The sequence below is a fragment of the Macaca nemestrina genome, chromosome 16 (assembly GCF_043159975.1).
Source record: "Macaca nemestrina isolate mMacNem1 chromosome 16, mMacNem.hap1, whole genome shotgun sequence".
NCBI classification, from domain to species: domain Eukaryota; kingdom Metazoa; phylum Chordata; class Mammalia; order Primates; family Cercopithecidae; genus Macaca; species Macaca nemestrina.
In genome coordinates this window covers 77,040,291-77,051,074 of record NC_092140.1, presented here as the reverse complement: position 1 = coordinate 77,051,074, position 10,784 = coordinate 77,040,291, and the positions used below count along the sequence as shown (strand labels likewise).

The 10,784-nt window shown below is 40.9% G+C and overlaps 1 protein-coding gene across 1 annotated transcript; it reads left to right on the top strand.

Annotated features, from left to right (window-relative positions):
• The first annotated feature begins 5,518 nt into the window (after positions 1–5,518).
• On the top strand, positions 5,519–8,380 carry LOC105490724 (cTAGE family member 2-like). The gene is given in 2 exon segments (XM_011756608.3): positions 5,519–7,910; positions 7,913–8,380. Coding segments are annotated over 2 exon segments (2,412 nt in total). The 5' UTR covers positions 5,519–5,575; the 3' UTR covers positions 7,990–8,380.
• Positions 8,381–10,784: the final 2,404 nt, after the last annotated feature.

Genomic DNA, 10,784 nt, shown 5'->3' with positions numbered 1-10,784 from the left:
AACCCGGGAGGCGGAGCTTGCAGTGAGCCGAGATTGCACCACTGCACTCCAGCCTGGGCGACAGAGCAAGACTCCATCTCAAAAAAAAAAAAAAAAAAAAAACCAATAAAAAAACAAAAAACATTAAGTGGCATCGACTTGGATTAAGTAGTAACAAAAACAAGTATGAGACTTTCTAGTGATATTTGATCCCAAGGTGTTTATCACTGATGGGCCTTCCTATGTATACTTGAAAACAAAATATCCACAAGTGTTGCATTGGTTTGAAAATTTTAGTGGTGAAAGTTACCTAGTCAGTTGACAGTACTGTATCTAGAAACCAATCTTGGAAATGTATGATGATGCTCTTTTATTTATTTATTTTATTTTATTTTTGAGATGGAATCTTACTCTGTCATCCAGGCTGGAGTGCAATTGCATGATCTGGGTTCACTGCAACTTTCACCTCCCGGGTTCAAATGATTCTCGTGCCTCAGCCTCCCAAGTAGCTGGTATTACAGGCACGTGCCACCATGCTTGGCTAATTTTTTTATGTTTTTAGTAAAGACGGGATTTCACAATGTTGACTGGGCTGGTCTTGAACTCCTGGCCTCAAGTGATATGCCCTCCTCAGCTTCCCAAAGTGCTGGCATTACAGGTGTGAGCCACCATACCTGACAATGATGCTCTTTTAAATAGCTGAAAAGAAATTATTGTGCGCTTGTTCTTACTTTGTGCTTGTTTTGTTGTATAGCATTTAAGTGAAAGGAGATTATTTATCCTCATACTGAATTTCCAAAACTGGTATTTGTATTTACCATATTTTAGTGATGGAGAGAAATGTTAGTTGTCTTACTTTGATAAGTTCCGCGTAGGACCTATCACATTTTTTATGCTTTTAGCCACAATTCTGTCACTAGAATGCTAGCAATTAGGCATATGCAATGAATAGCCTAACTACTTTAATACTGTGGTTTGAAGTGCTGCAGGCAGTAGCTCCTAAACCCCAAATCACAGTGCTTTAATTTGTGACGTATTAGAATGATAGGATTTTCTGCAGTAAAAATATCTATTAACTAATCCTTGTGCTGTTAAATTACAGGGCTTTGACTCTTGGGTCTGAAGAAGGCACCGACTCCTGCTTAATCTTGAGCATTGACACCAGTCAAAACCTTGTCGTCAGACCCGGGAGAAACTGACAATCAAAATGATTGGGTTTTTTTTTTTTTTTTTTTTTTTTTTTGAGATGGAGCCTCACTCTGTCACCCAGGCTGGAGTGCAGTGGTGCAATCTTGGCTCACTGCAACCTCCACCTCTTGGGCTCAAGCAATTCTTCTGCTTCCAGCCTCTGAGTACCTGGGCTTACAGGCATGTGCCACCATGCCCGACTAATTTTTGTACTTTTAGCAGAGATGGAGTTTCACCATGTTGGTCAGGCTGGTCTTGAATTCCTGACCTAACGTGATCTGCCAGCATGAGCTACTGTGCCCAGCCGTGATCTGCTTTCAAAAGACACAGGGCTGGCTGGGCACAGTGGCTCACGCCTGTAATCCCAGCATTTTGGGAGGCCGAGGTGGGTGGATCACCTGAGGTCAGGATGTCGAGACCAGCCTGACCAAAATGGTGAAACCCCATCTCTACTGAAAATACAAAAATTAGCTGGGCATGGTGGCAGACACCTGCGATCCCAGCTACTCGGGAGACTGAGGCAGGAGAATCGCTTGGACCTGGGAGGTGGAGTTTGCAGTGAGACGAGATTGTGCCATTGCACTCCAGCCTGGGTGGCAGAGCCACAGTCCATTTCAGAAAAAAAAAAAAAAGACACAGGGCCAGAAAATTAAAACTATTCAATCCCTCTAGGCTCAGGGACTACTGCAGAAGAGGTAGGCACATGAGATTGTAAGGGCTGGTTTTGAGGGATAAGATCAGTTCAGGGCCAGGTGCAGTGGCTCACGCCTCTAATCCCAGCACTTTGGGAGACTGAGGTGGGTGGATCACAAGGTCAAGAGATCGATACCATCCTGGCTAACACCGTGAAACCCCATCTCTACTAAAAATACAAAAAAAAATTAGCCAGGTGTGGTGGCAGGCACCTGTAGTCCCAGCTACTCGGGAGGCTGAGGCAGGAGAATGGCATGAATCTGGGAGGCGGAGCTTGCAGTGAGCCAAGATCATGCCACTGTACTTCAGCATGGGTGACAGAGCAAGACTCTGTCTCAAAAAAAAAAAAAATTATTTCAGTTTTTCTATAAATTAAACATTAACACCAAAACCACACTGAAGCAAGGCCAGCATCTGGGCCTTCCTGGAGCATTAATCTACTCCTTAACAGAAAATTGTAAAAGATTATAAAAAGTTTATGGAAATCTTACCTTATGATCAAACTGATTACAATCGGATAGATTTGTTTATAAGGTTTTATTAAAATTAGTTTTAACATTAATAATATACCATATAAAGGTAAAATTTGGTTTTCTCTTCAACAAAATGTTCATGTAAGAGATAAGAGATTTTTGGGTAAAACTACAGAATAAGAGAGTCTCTCCCTCTTAGTTGGCCTCATGCTGTCTTTATTAGGGCTTATTGTTTGAGAAGCTGAGTCTCCTCACTATCAAAGGGTAAGCTGTTTTGTATTATCATTTTTACTAAATGAATGGCTATTTTATAGTGACCTGTATAATCCTATTTTGTGATGTCAGGTGTCTCAAAACTTTCATCTCTGACAAACTTTCCAATGGCAAAATTTCAAGTTCTAAATTCAGTCTTTTTGACCTCAAACTAACTTTTTTGGGTATAAGGTTCCCTGAAGTCCAAGAGGGATATATTACATTTATTTGGCTTGTTTGTTATGTTAGAATTATGTAGGAAGCATTGTCAATCAGAGGTGGTGTTCAGCTTCCTTTGGGATTTATTTATTTATTTATTTATTTATTTATTTATTTATTTATTTATTTATTTTTAGATGGGTCTTGCTCTGTTGCCTAGGCTGGAGTGCAGTGGCACAATCTCAGCTCACTGCAGCCTATGCCTCCCAGGTTCAAGTGATTTTTGTGCCTCAGGCTTCCAAGTAGCCGGGATTACAGGCATGAGTCATGATGTCCAACTGATTTTTCTATGTTTAGTGGATGTAAGGTTTTGCCATGTTGACGAAACTGGTCTTGAACTCCTGACCTCAGGTGATCCACCCACCTTGGCCTCCTGAAGTTCCGGGATGATATGAGAGTTCTAAAATTCTGATACGTCTTAATTTATGTTGTCACACTATTATTATTATTATGTTAACTTGTATGCCACAGGAATAACAAAATACCCTTGTTAACTGTGCCTTTAACTATGGCTGTCTTAAAACTTTAGTCATCCACAATTGTAGTTTTGCTTTGATCCTTCTCAAAAAGTGACTTATAATCAGCTACAGTCCAGGGCTTTCTTCCTTGGGGAAGTTTATGAAAAATTCAACCTCTCGAATGCAGGTTTCTGATAACTTTGTAGACTGTGCCATTGGATTAGAGAGAAAACTTCCAGGGCACTAACTGAAATGCTGATATGTTCATAAAGATTGCTAACTCAATATGAAGCATACCAGAAGTTGATTGCATGGACTGAATTAATGGAGACTAAATAATTTTTTATGGTTTTTTCATTTGAAATATTGCTGATTTTTTTTGTTTTGTTTTTCAGAGCCTGGAGAATTTTTTTTCTTTGGAGCTTTTATTGCCTCTGAGTAGACTTTAAGTATATTGAATACAATGTGCTTTCCTCAAACAGAATTTGAGGTATAGTTCTCTCTATGCCTAATTTCTTCATTTGTAAATTATTTGTGATTATTCTTAATTAATGGCAATGTGTTTGTTTGCATAAGTTCAATAAGAATCTATTGTATTTTATACTGTGACACAGGTGGATGAACTGGCTATTTACCCAGGTCTTTGACTGAAATGACCTTGTGAGAGGTTACAGCAAGGCCAATTTAGGAGAGCCTATGTGGACAGTAATTCTTGCTGCACTTTCTGGGGTAATCAGGCCACGTTTATGGGACTGCAGCTTATTGTGCAGGTAGGTTTGTCTTGCTGACATTTGTCTTTGGTGGAAGTAGGGGACTGGAAAAAGAAAGATTGTTTCAGAAGAAAAGGACAGTATTAGATTAACCTGTGATTCCTGGGGGACGACATAGTTACCCATGGTATGAGGTTGCCCAGGATGCCCCTCCTCAATATGAAGAAACTGGAATGATCAACAAGATTCCTCATGAATGAGGAATTGATATTTATGTATATACTATATTATTCTTTTTTTAAGATTGGGTCTCGCTCTATTGCCCAGGCTGAAATGCAGTGGTGCTATCTTAGCTCACTGCAACCTCTGTCTCCTGGTCCAAGTGATTCTCCTACCTCAGCCTCCTGAGTAGCTGGGATTACAGGTGTGCACCACCATGCCCAACTAATTTTGTGTTTTTAATAGAGACGTTTCAGTATATTGGCCAGGCTGGTCTTGAAATCCTGACCTCAAGTGATCTGGTTGCATCAGCCTCCCAAAGTGCTGGGATTACAGTCATGAGCCAGTGCACCCAGCCTATTTTTTTCAAAAAACAAAACAAAAAGAAAAAAACACACAAAAACTGTAAACCATTTAAATTTAGCAGTGGAGGGTTTTATACCAACTTTAGTGACACTAAATGTTGTAAGTTGTGATAACCCACTATCACTGGACCAACCTGTACTATAATTTTTGTCATTATTTTAGAGTGTACGGTTAGAAGTTAACCGTAAAACAGCCTCAGGATGGTCCTTCAGGAAGTATCCAAAAGAGGGCATTGTTATCATAGGGGGCAACAGCTCCATGCGTGTTATCCACCCTGAAGACCTTCCAGTGGGACAAGATGTGGAGGTGGAAGACAGTGATATTGGTGATCCTGACCCTGTGTAGGCCGAGGCTAATGTGTGTGTCTATGTCTTGGTTTTTAACAAAAAACTATTAAAAAGTTAAAAAAAAAAAAAAAAATAGAAAAAAGCTTACAAAGTAAGGATATAAAGAAAATATTTTTGTACAGCTATACAATGTGGTTGTAAGTGAAGTGTTATTACAAAAAAGTAAAAAAGTTAAAAAAATTTAAACATTTATAAAGTAAAAGAGTTACAGTAAGCTAAGCTTGATTTATATTGACTAAAACAATTTTAATTAATTAGTGTGGCTTACGTGTGCAGTGCTTGTGAAGGCTGCAGTAGTGTACAGTAATGCCCTAGGCCTTCACATTCACTCACCACTTACTAACTAATCCACAGCAATTTTCAATCTTGCAAGCTCCATTTATTTATGATAAGTACTCTATAGAAGGATATCTTTAAAAAAAAATCTTTAATGCTATATTTTTACTGTACGTTTTCTATGGGCCTGTGAGGTCTGTGGGTTCCCGCGTCCCCCTAAGGTCTGTGGGTTCCCGCGTCCCCCAGCTCCCCCCGCAGCCGGAACCGCAGTGGTCTGCTCCGGTTGCCAGGTGCAGATTCTGTTCCTAACCTAAGCCCGTGTGTTCTTCGCGGCTAACTGTGGCCCGGACGGCCTGGGTTACTGCGGTGGCCACCGCCAGAGCAGCCTTGGCGCTATGGAGGAGCCCGGGACTACCCCTCAGCCTTACTGGGGGCTGGTCCTGGAGGAGCCAAGCAGGGTTATGGCAGCACTGCCTGAAGGCAGGAGACCAGATTCGACTCCTTATGGTTTTCCATGGGAATTGGTCATATGTGCAGCTGTCGTTGGATTTTTTGCTGTTCCCTTTTTCTTGTGGAGAAGTTTTAGATCGGTTAGGAGTCGGCTTTATGCGGGAAGAGAGAAAAACCTTGCTGACGCGCTTTCTGGACTAATTGAAGAAAAATGTAGATTACTTGAAAAGTTTAGCCTTGTTCAAAAAGAGTATGAAGCCTATGAAGCAGAGTCATCTTTAGAGGATGCCAGCTCTGAGAAGGAGGCAACAGAAGAACAAAATTTGGAGGCAACCTGTGAAAAGCTGAACAGGTCCAATTCTGAACTTGAGCATGAAATACTCTGTCTAGAAAAAGAGTTAAAAGAAGAGAAATCGAAACATTCTGAACAAGATGAATTGATGGCGGATATTTCCAAAGGCATACAGTCTCTAGAAGATGAGTCAAAATCCCTCAAATCCCAAGTAGCTGAAGCCAAAATGACCTTGAAGAGATTTCAAATGAATGAAGAACAACTGAAGATAGCAATACAAGATGCTTTGAATGAAAATTCTCAACTTCGGGAAAGCCAGAAACAGCTTTTGCAAGAAGCTGAAGTATGGAAAGAACAAGTGAGTGAACTTAATAAACAGAAAATAACATTTGAAGACTCCAAAGTACATGCAGAACAAGTTCTAAATGGTAAAGAAAATCACATCAAGACTCTGACTGAATGCTTGCGAAAGATGAAAGATCTGGGTGCTATGCTGGAAGAAGACATAACAGATGATGGTAACTTGGAATTCGAAATGAACGGTGAATCAGAAGATGGTGCTAACTTAGACAATCCTCCAAAACGAGCTTTGAAGAAACTGATTCGTGCAGCTAAGTTAAATGATTCTTTAATAACCTTAGAAGGAGAAAGAAACGAACTTTATATTCAGTTATCTGAAGTTGATGAAACCAAGAAGGAACTCAGAGAGCATATTAAAAACCTTCAGACGGAACAAGCATCTTTGCAGTCAGAAAACACACAGTTTGAAAGTGAGAATCAGAAGCTTCAGCAGAAACTAAAGGTAATGACAGAATTATATCAAGAAAATAGAATGAAGCTATACAGGAAATTAATAGTAGAGGAAAATAACCGGTCAGAGAATGAGAAACTTTCTAAAGCAGACGAAACGATCAGCCATGGCACTGGAGAGCTGGAGACCTGCAGAAAGCGAGCCAAAGATCTGGAAGAACAATTTGAGAGAGTTCTTCATTTTTATCAAGGGAAGATTATTTCCTATAAGAAAAAAGTAGATGGTAATTGTTTTGCAGCTTGGATTGCTGAAAGAAACCTCAATGATTTAAGGAAAGAAAATGCTCACAACAGACAAAAATTAGCCGAAACAGAGTTTAAAATGAAATTTTTAGAAAAAGATCCTTATGCGCTTGATGTTCCAAATACAGCATTTGGCAAACAGCATTCCTCATATGGTCCCTCTCCACTGGGTCGGCCTTCATCTGAAATGAGAGCTTTTCTCTATCCTCCAACTTTGTCGGAGGGTCCACGGAGACTCTCACCTTTGCTTCCAGCGGGAGGAGGAAGAGGCCCAAGAGGCCCAGGGAATCCTCTGGACCATCAGATTACCAATGAAAGAGGAGAATCAAGCTGTGAGAGGTTAACCAGTCCTCATAGGGCTCCTTCTGACACTGGGTGCCTGTCGCTTCCGTGGGAACAGGACCGTAGGATGATGTTTCCTCCACCAGGACAATCATATCCTGATTCAGCTCTTCCTCCACAAAGGCAAGACACATTTTATTCTAATTCTGCTAGACACTCTGGACCAGCAGAACTCGGAAGTTTTAATATGCCTTCTTCGGATAAAATGGATGGGTCACTGCCTTCAGAAATGGAATCCAGTAGAAATGATACCAAAGATAATCTTGGTAATTTAAATGTACCTGATTCATCTCTCCCCGCTGAAAATGAAGCAACTGGCCCGGGCTTTGTTCCTCCAGCTCTCGCTCCAATCAGTGGTCCGTTGTTGCCAGTGGATATGAGGGGCCCGTTCATGAGAAGAGGGCCTCCTTTCCCTCCACCTCCTCCAGGAACCATGTGTGGAGCTTCTCCAGATTATTTTCCACCAAGGGATGTCCCAGGTCCACCACGTGCTCCATTTGCAATGAGAAATGTCTATCCACCGAGGGGTTTTCCTCCTTACCTTCCCCCAAGACCTGGATTTTGCGCCCCCCCACCCCCACATTCTGAAGATAGAGCGAGTTCCCTTCAGGGTTGAGTCTGCCTTCAAATGAGCCTGCTACTGAAGATCCAGAATCACGGCAAGAAAACTGACAATATTTTTGCTCTCTTCAAAAGTCATTTTGACTGTTCTCATTTCAGTTGAAGTAACTGCTGTTACTTCAATGATTACACTTTGCTCAAATTGAAACTTAATGGAATTATAATTCTCAGGATAGTAGTTTGTAAATAAGGATGATTTAAATATGAATCTTATGAGTAAATTATTTCCATTTTATTTTATTCTAGATAGTATAACTATTTTAATTTGATGAACAAATCCACTATTATAGAAACAATAGTGGGAGTTTTATATATGTAATTTTGGGGGGGGAGGCTTTAAATTTTAAAGGCCATGGCCTTATGCCAAGAACTGTATTTACTGTGGGTGTAGCCAAATGTGAAAGTAACTTTATGCTTAATTAAATAAATTTTAGTTGATTTAAAAATATATATGGGTTGCATTATTCTTCAGGCATGGAGAGACCGACAGATCAAGAGTTGATTGCCACTGAAAAGAGAGTTTGTTACTCACAGATCCCAAGAGAAGGGAAAGTGCTGTGCCATGCAGCACCATATAGGGAGGCACTATGGTCAGCGAGAAGGCAGGAGTGATGGAAAAACATGGGCAGAGCCTTTATGGTGGTTTCCACGGGAAGGAGTGAGGCAAGATGAGCAGGGTTAAGGTTAGCTATTAAGTTTGAGTAATTTCAGCAGGCTCTGGGTATAGGGGCTGTCCCTAGTTGTCAGGTACCTGGCCCTGGGGTGCTTAGGGCAGAGGAACAGTGGCCTAGAGTGTGTGAGTCCTGTGGAAGGCTGATGGAGTAGGTAACTGGGGGCACGAGCTCTGGACTGGTTAGCTTGTGTGTGAAAAGCACGCTCATGGGCAAGTTGTTTACTGTCTCTAGGAACTGGCTAACCCTGGGAGGGACAGGCCTGGCAAGGTCAGCAAGGCCCTAGATGTCACAGCGTCAGGATACATAAAAAAATATGGTTAATATGGTATCAGAGCCTCTGTCTTCACGTGGCCTCTGATGAAGGCCTCTAGAGTGAGCTCCCGTAGGGGATGTCAAAGGCCATTCAAGACAGCAGAAGCCACAAGGTCATGTAAAACCTTAGTAATATTTTAAAGAAGATATTACTCCTAATATCACCACAGGGTGAATGCACACACTGTGATATTATTTCTAATATCTAAAAGAAGATATTAGGAGTAATATCTCTCTTAGACATTACAAATTATATTTTCAAAGGATGTCCACCCCTGTGATATTGGATAAATACCTCCCTTAGAAATTACAAATAATATCATTACAGGGTGTACCCCCACTGTGATATTAGGAGTAATATCTGCCTTAGATATTATGAATAATATCACTACAGGCTGTATACCCTGTGATTTTAGAAGTAATATCTGCCTTAGATATTACGAAAGAGCAGCCGGAAAGATCTATGACCAGATTTCCCAAAAATGAGGAATTGATAAAAGAGGGGACTGAAATGCACCCAGTAGTCCCAAAGACAGTTCTTTCTGATGAAGATAGAAATTTACCCCTCTGGTCTTAAAGCCTGAAACTTATATTTGTTTTATCTGAGTTCCTTCCTCAGTGAAGGACCCCAGACTTCTCAAAAAGTATAAAGAACTGAAACTCACTAGATCACCACATGCAGACAATGAGATGCCAGACCCCTCATTCATTGTGATTTCTTCCTTAGGCCTCTCAAGAGTTCCCATTTTCCTACACATTGTTACATTTCTTCCTTGCTATATAAACCCCTAATTTTAGTTGTCCAGGGAGATGGAGTTGAGACTGATCTCCATCTTCTCAGCTGCAGCACCTGATTAAAGCCTTCTTCCTTGGCAAGAGGTAATGCCTAGAGCCTCAGCAGCCACTTTGAACTCTGGGGTGATCTTTGAGTCAATCATTGTCTCAGTGATTGGCTTTCTTTGGGGTAAGCAGCAGGACCTAGACTGAACTCCTGATGTTTTGGTAATCATCATGCATTTCAAATTGTGTTCCTGCTCTTTTGAACTAGTTGAGAATTTATTCATGGAAGTTGTTCTTCACTTTAAAAAAATTTTCTATAGCATCATTAACTTTTATGGAAATGTATTTCTTCTTGAGTTTGTTACAGAAGTGTAGTCCTCAGTAATGAGATTTCACTCTGTCGCTTCTTATGACAGACATGTTAGAACAGCCAACAGCAGCACATTCACTTTCAGACCAACCTAACTTGCACCCACCATGCTCAAGGGGGCGGAGAAAAGTGCTTCCCTGGAGGAAATGAGACACCTCTGAATTCCCTGTGGACGTGCCCAGGCAACTCCAACAAGGGTGGCAGATTCCTGGAGCTTGTGGTGAAACAACAATAATCCAAAAGCTGTGTGATACTGGCCATCTCAATTATTTCCTTTTTCCTTTCCCAAATTGTGGTAGTGTTTCCAAACTACATAAACAAATGAATGCCATGATTTGAATGTTCCCTGCAAAACTCACGTTGAAATTTAACTGCCATTGTAAGAGTACTAAGAGGTAAGATCTTTAAGAGTCAATTAGGTCATGAGGGTGTCTGCCCTCATGAATGGATTAATGCTGTTCTTACAAGAGTGTGTTCATTAATTTGGGAGTTCAGCCACATTCCTCTCTCTGTCTCATGTACTTCCTTGCCAAGTGCTGCCTTCCACCATGTTATGATGTAGCAAGACAGCCCTTACAAGATGCAGACCTTTGATCTTGGACTTCCCAGCCTCCAGAATTATAAGCCACATAAATTTGAATTATCTGTAAACATCCTAGTCTGTAGCATTCTATTATAGCAGCAGCAAATGGACAAGTAAGTATGAAGCT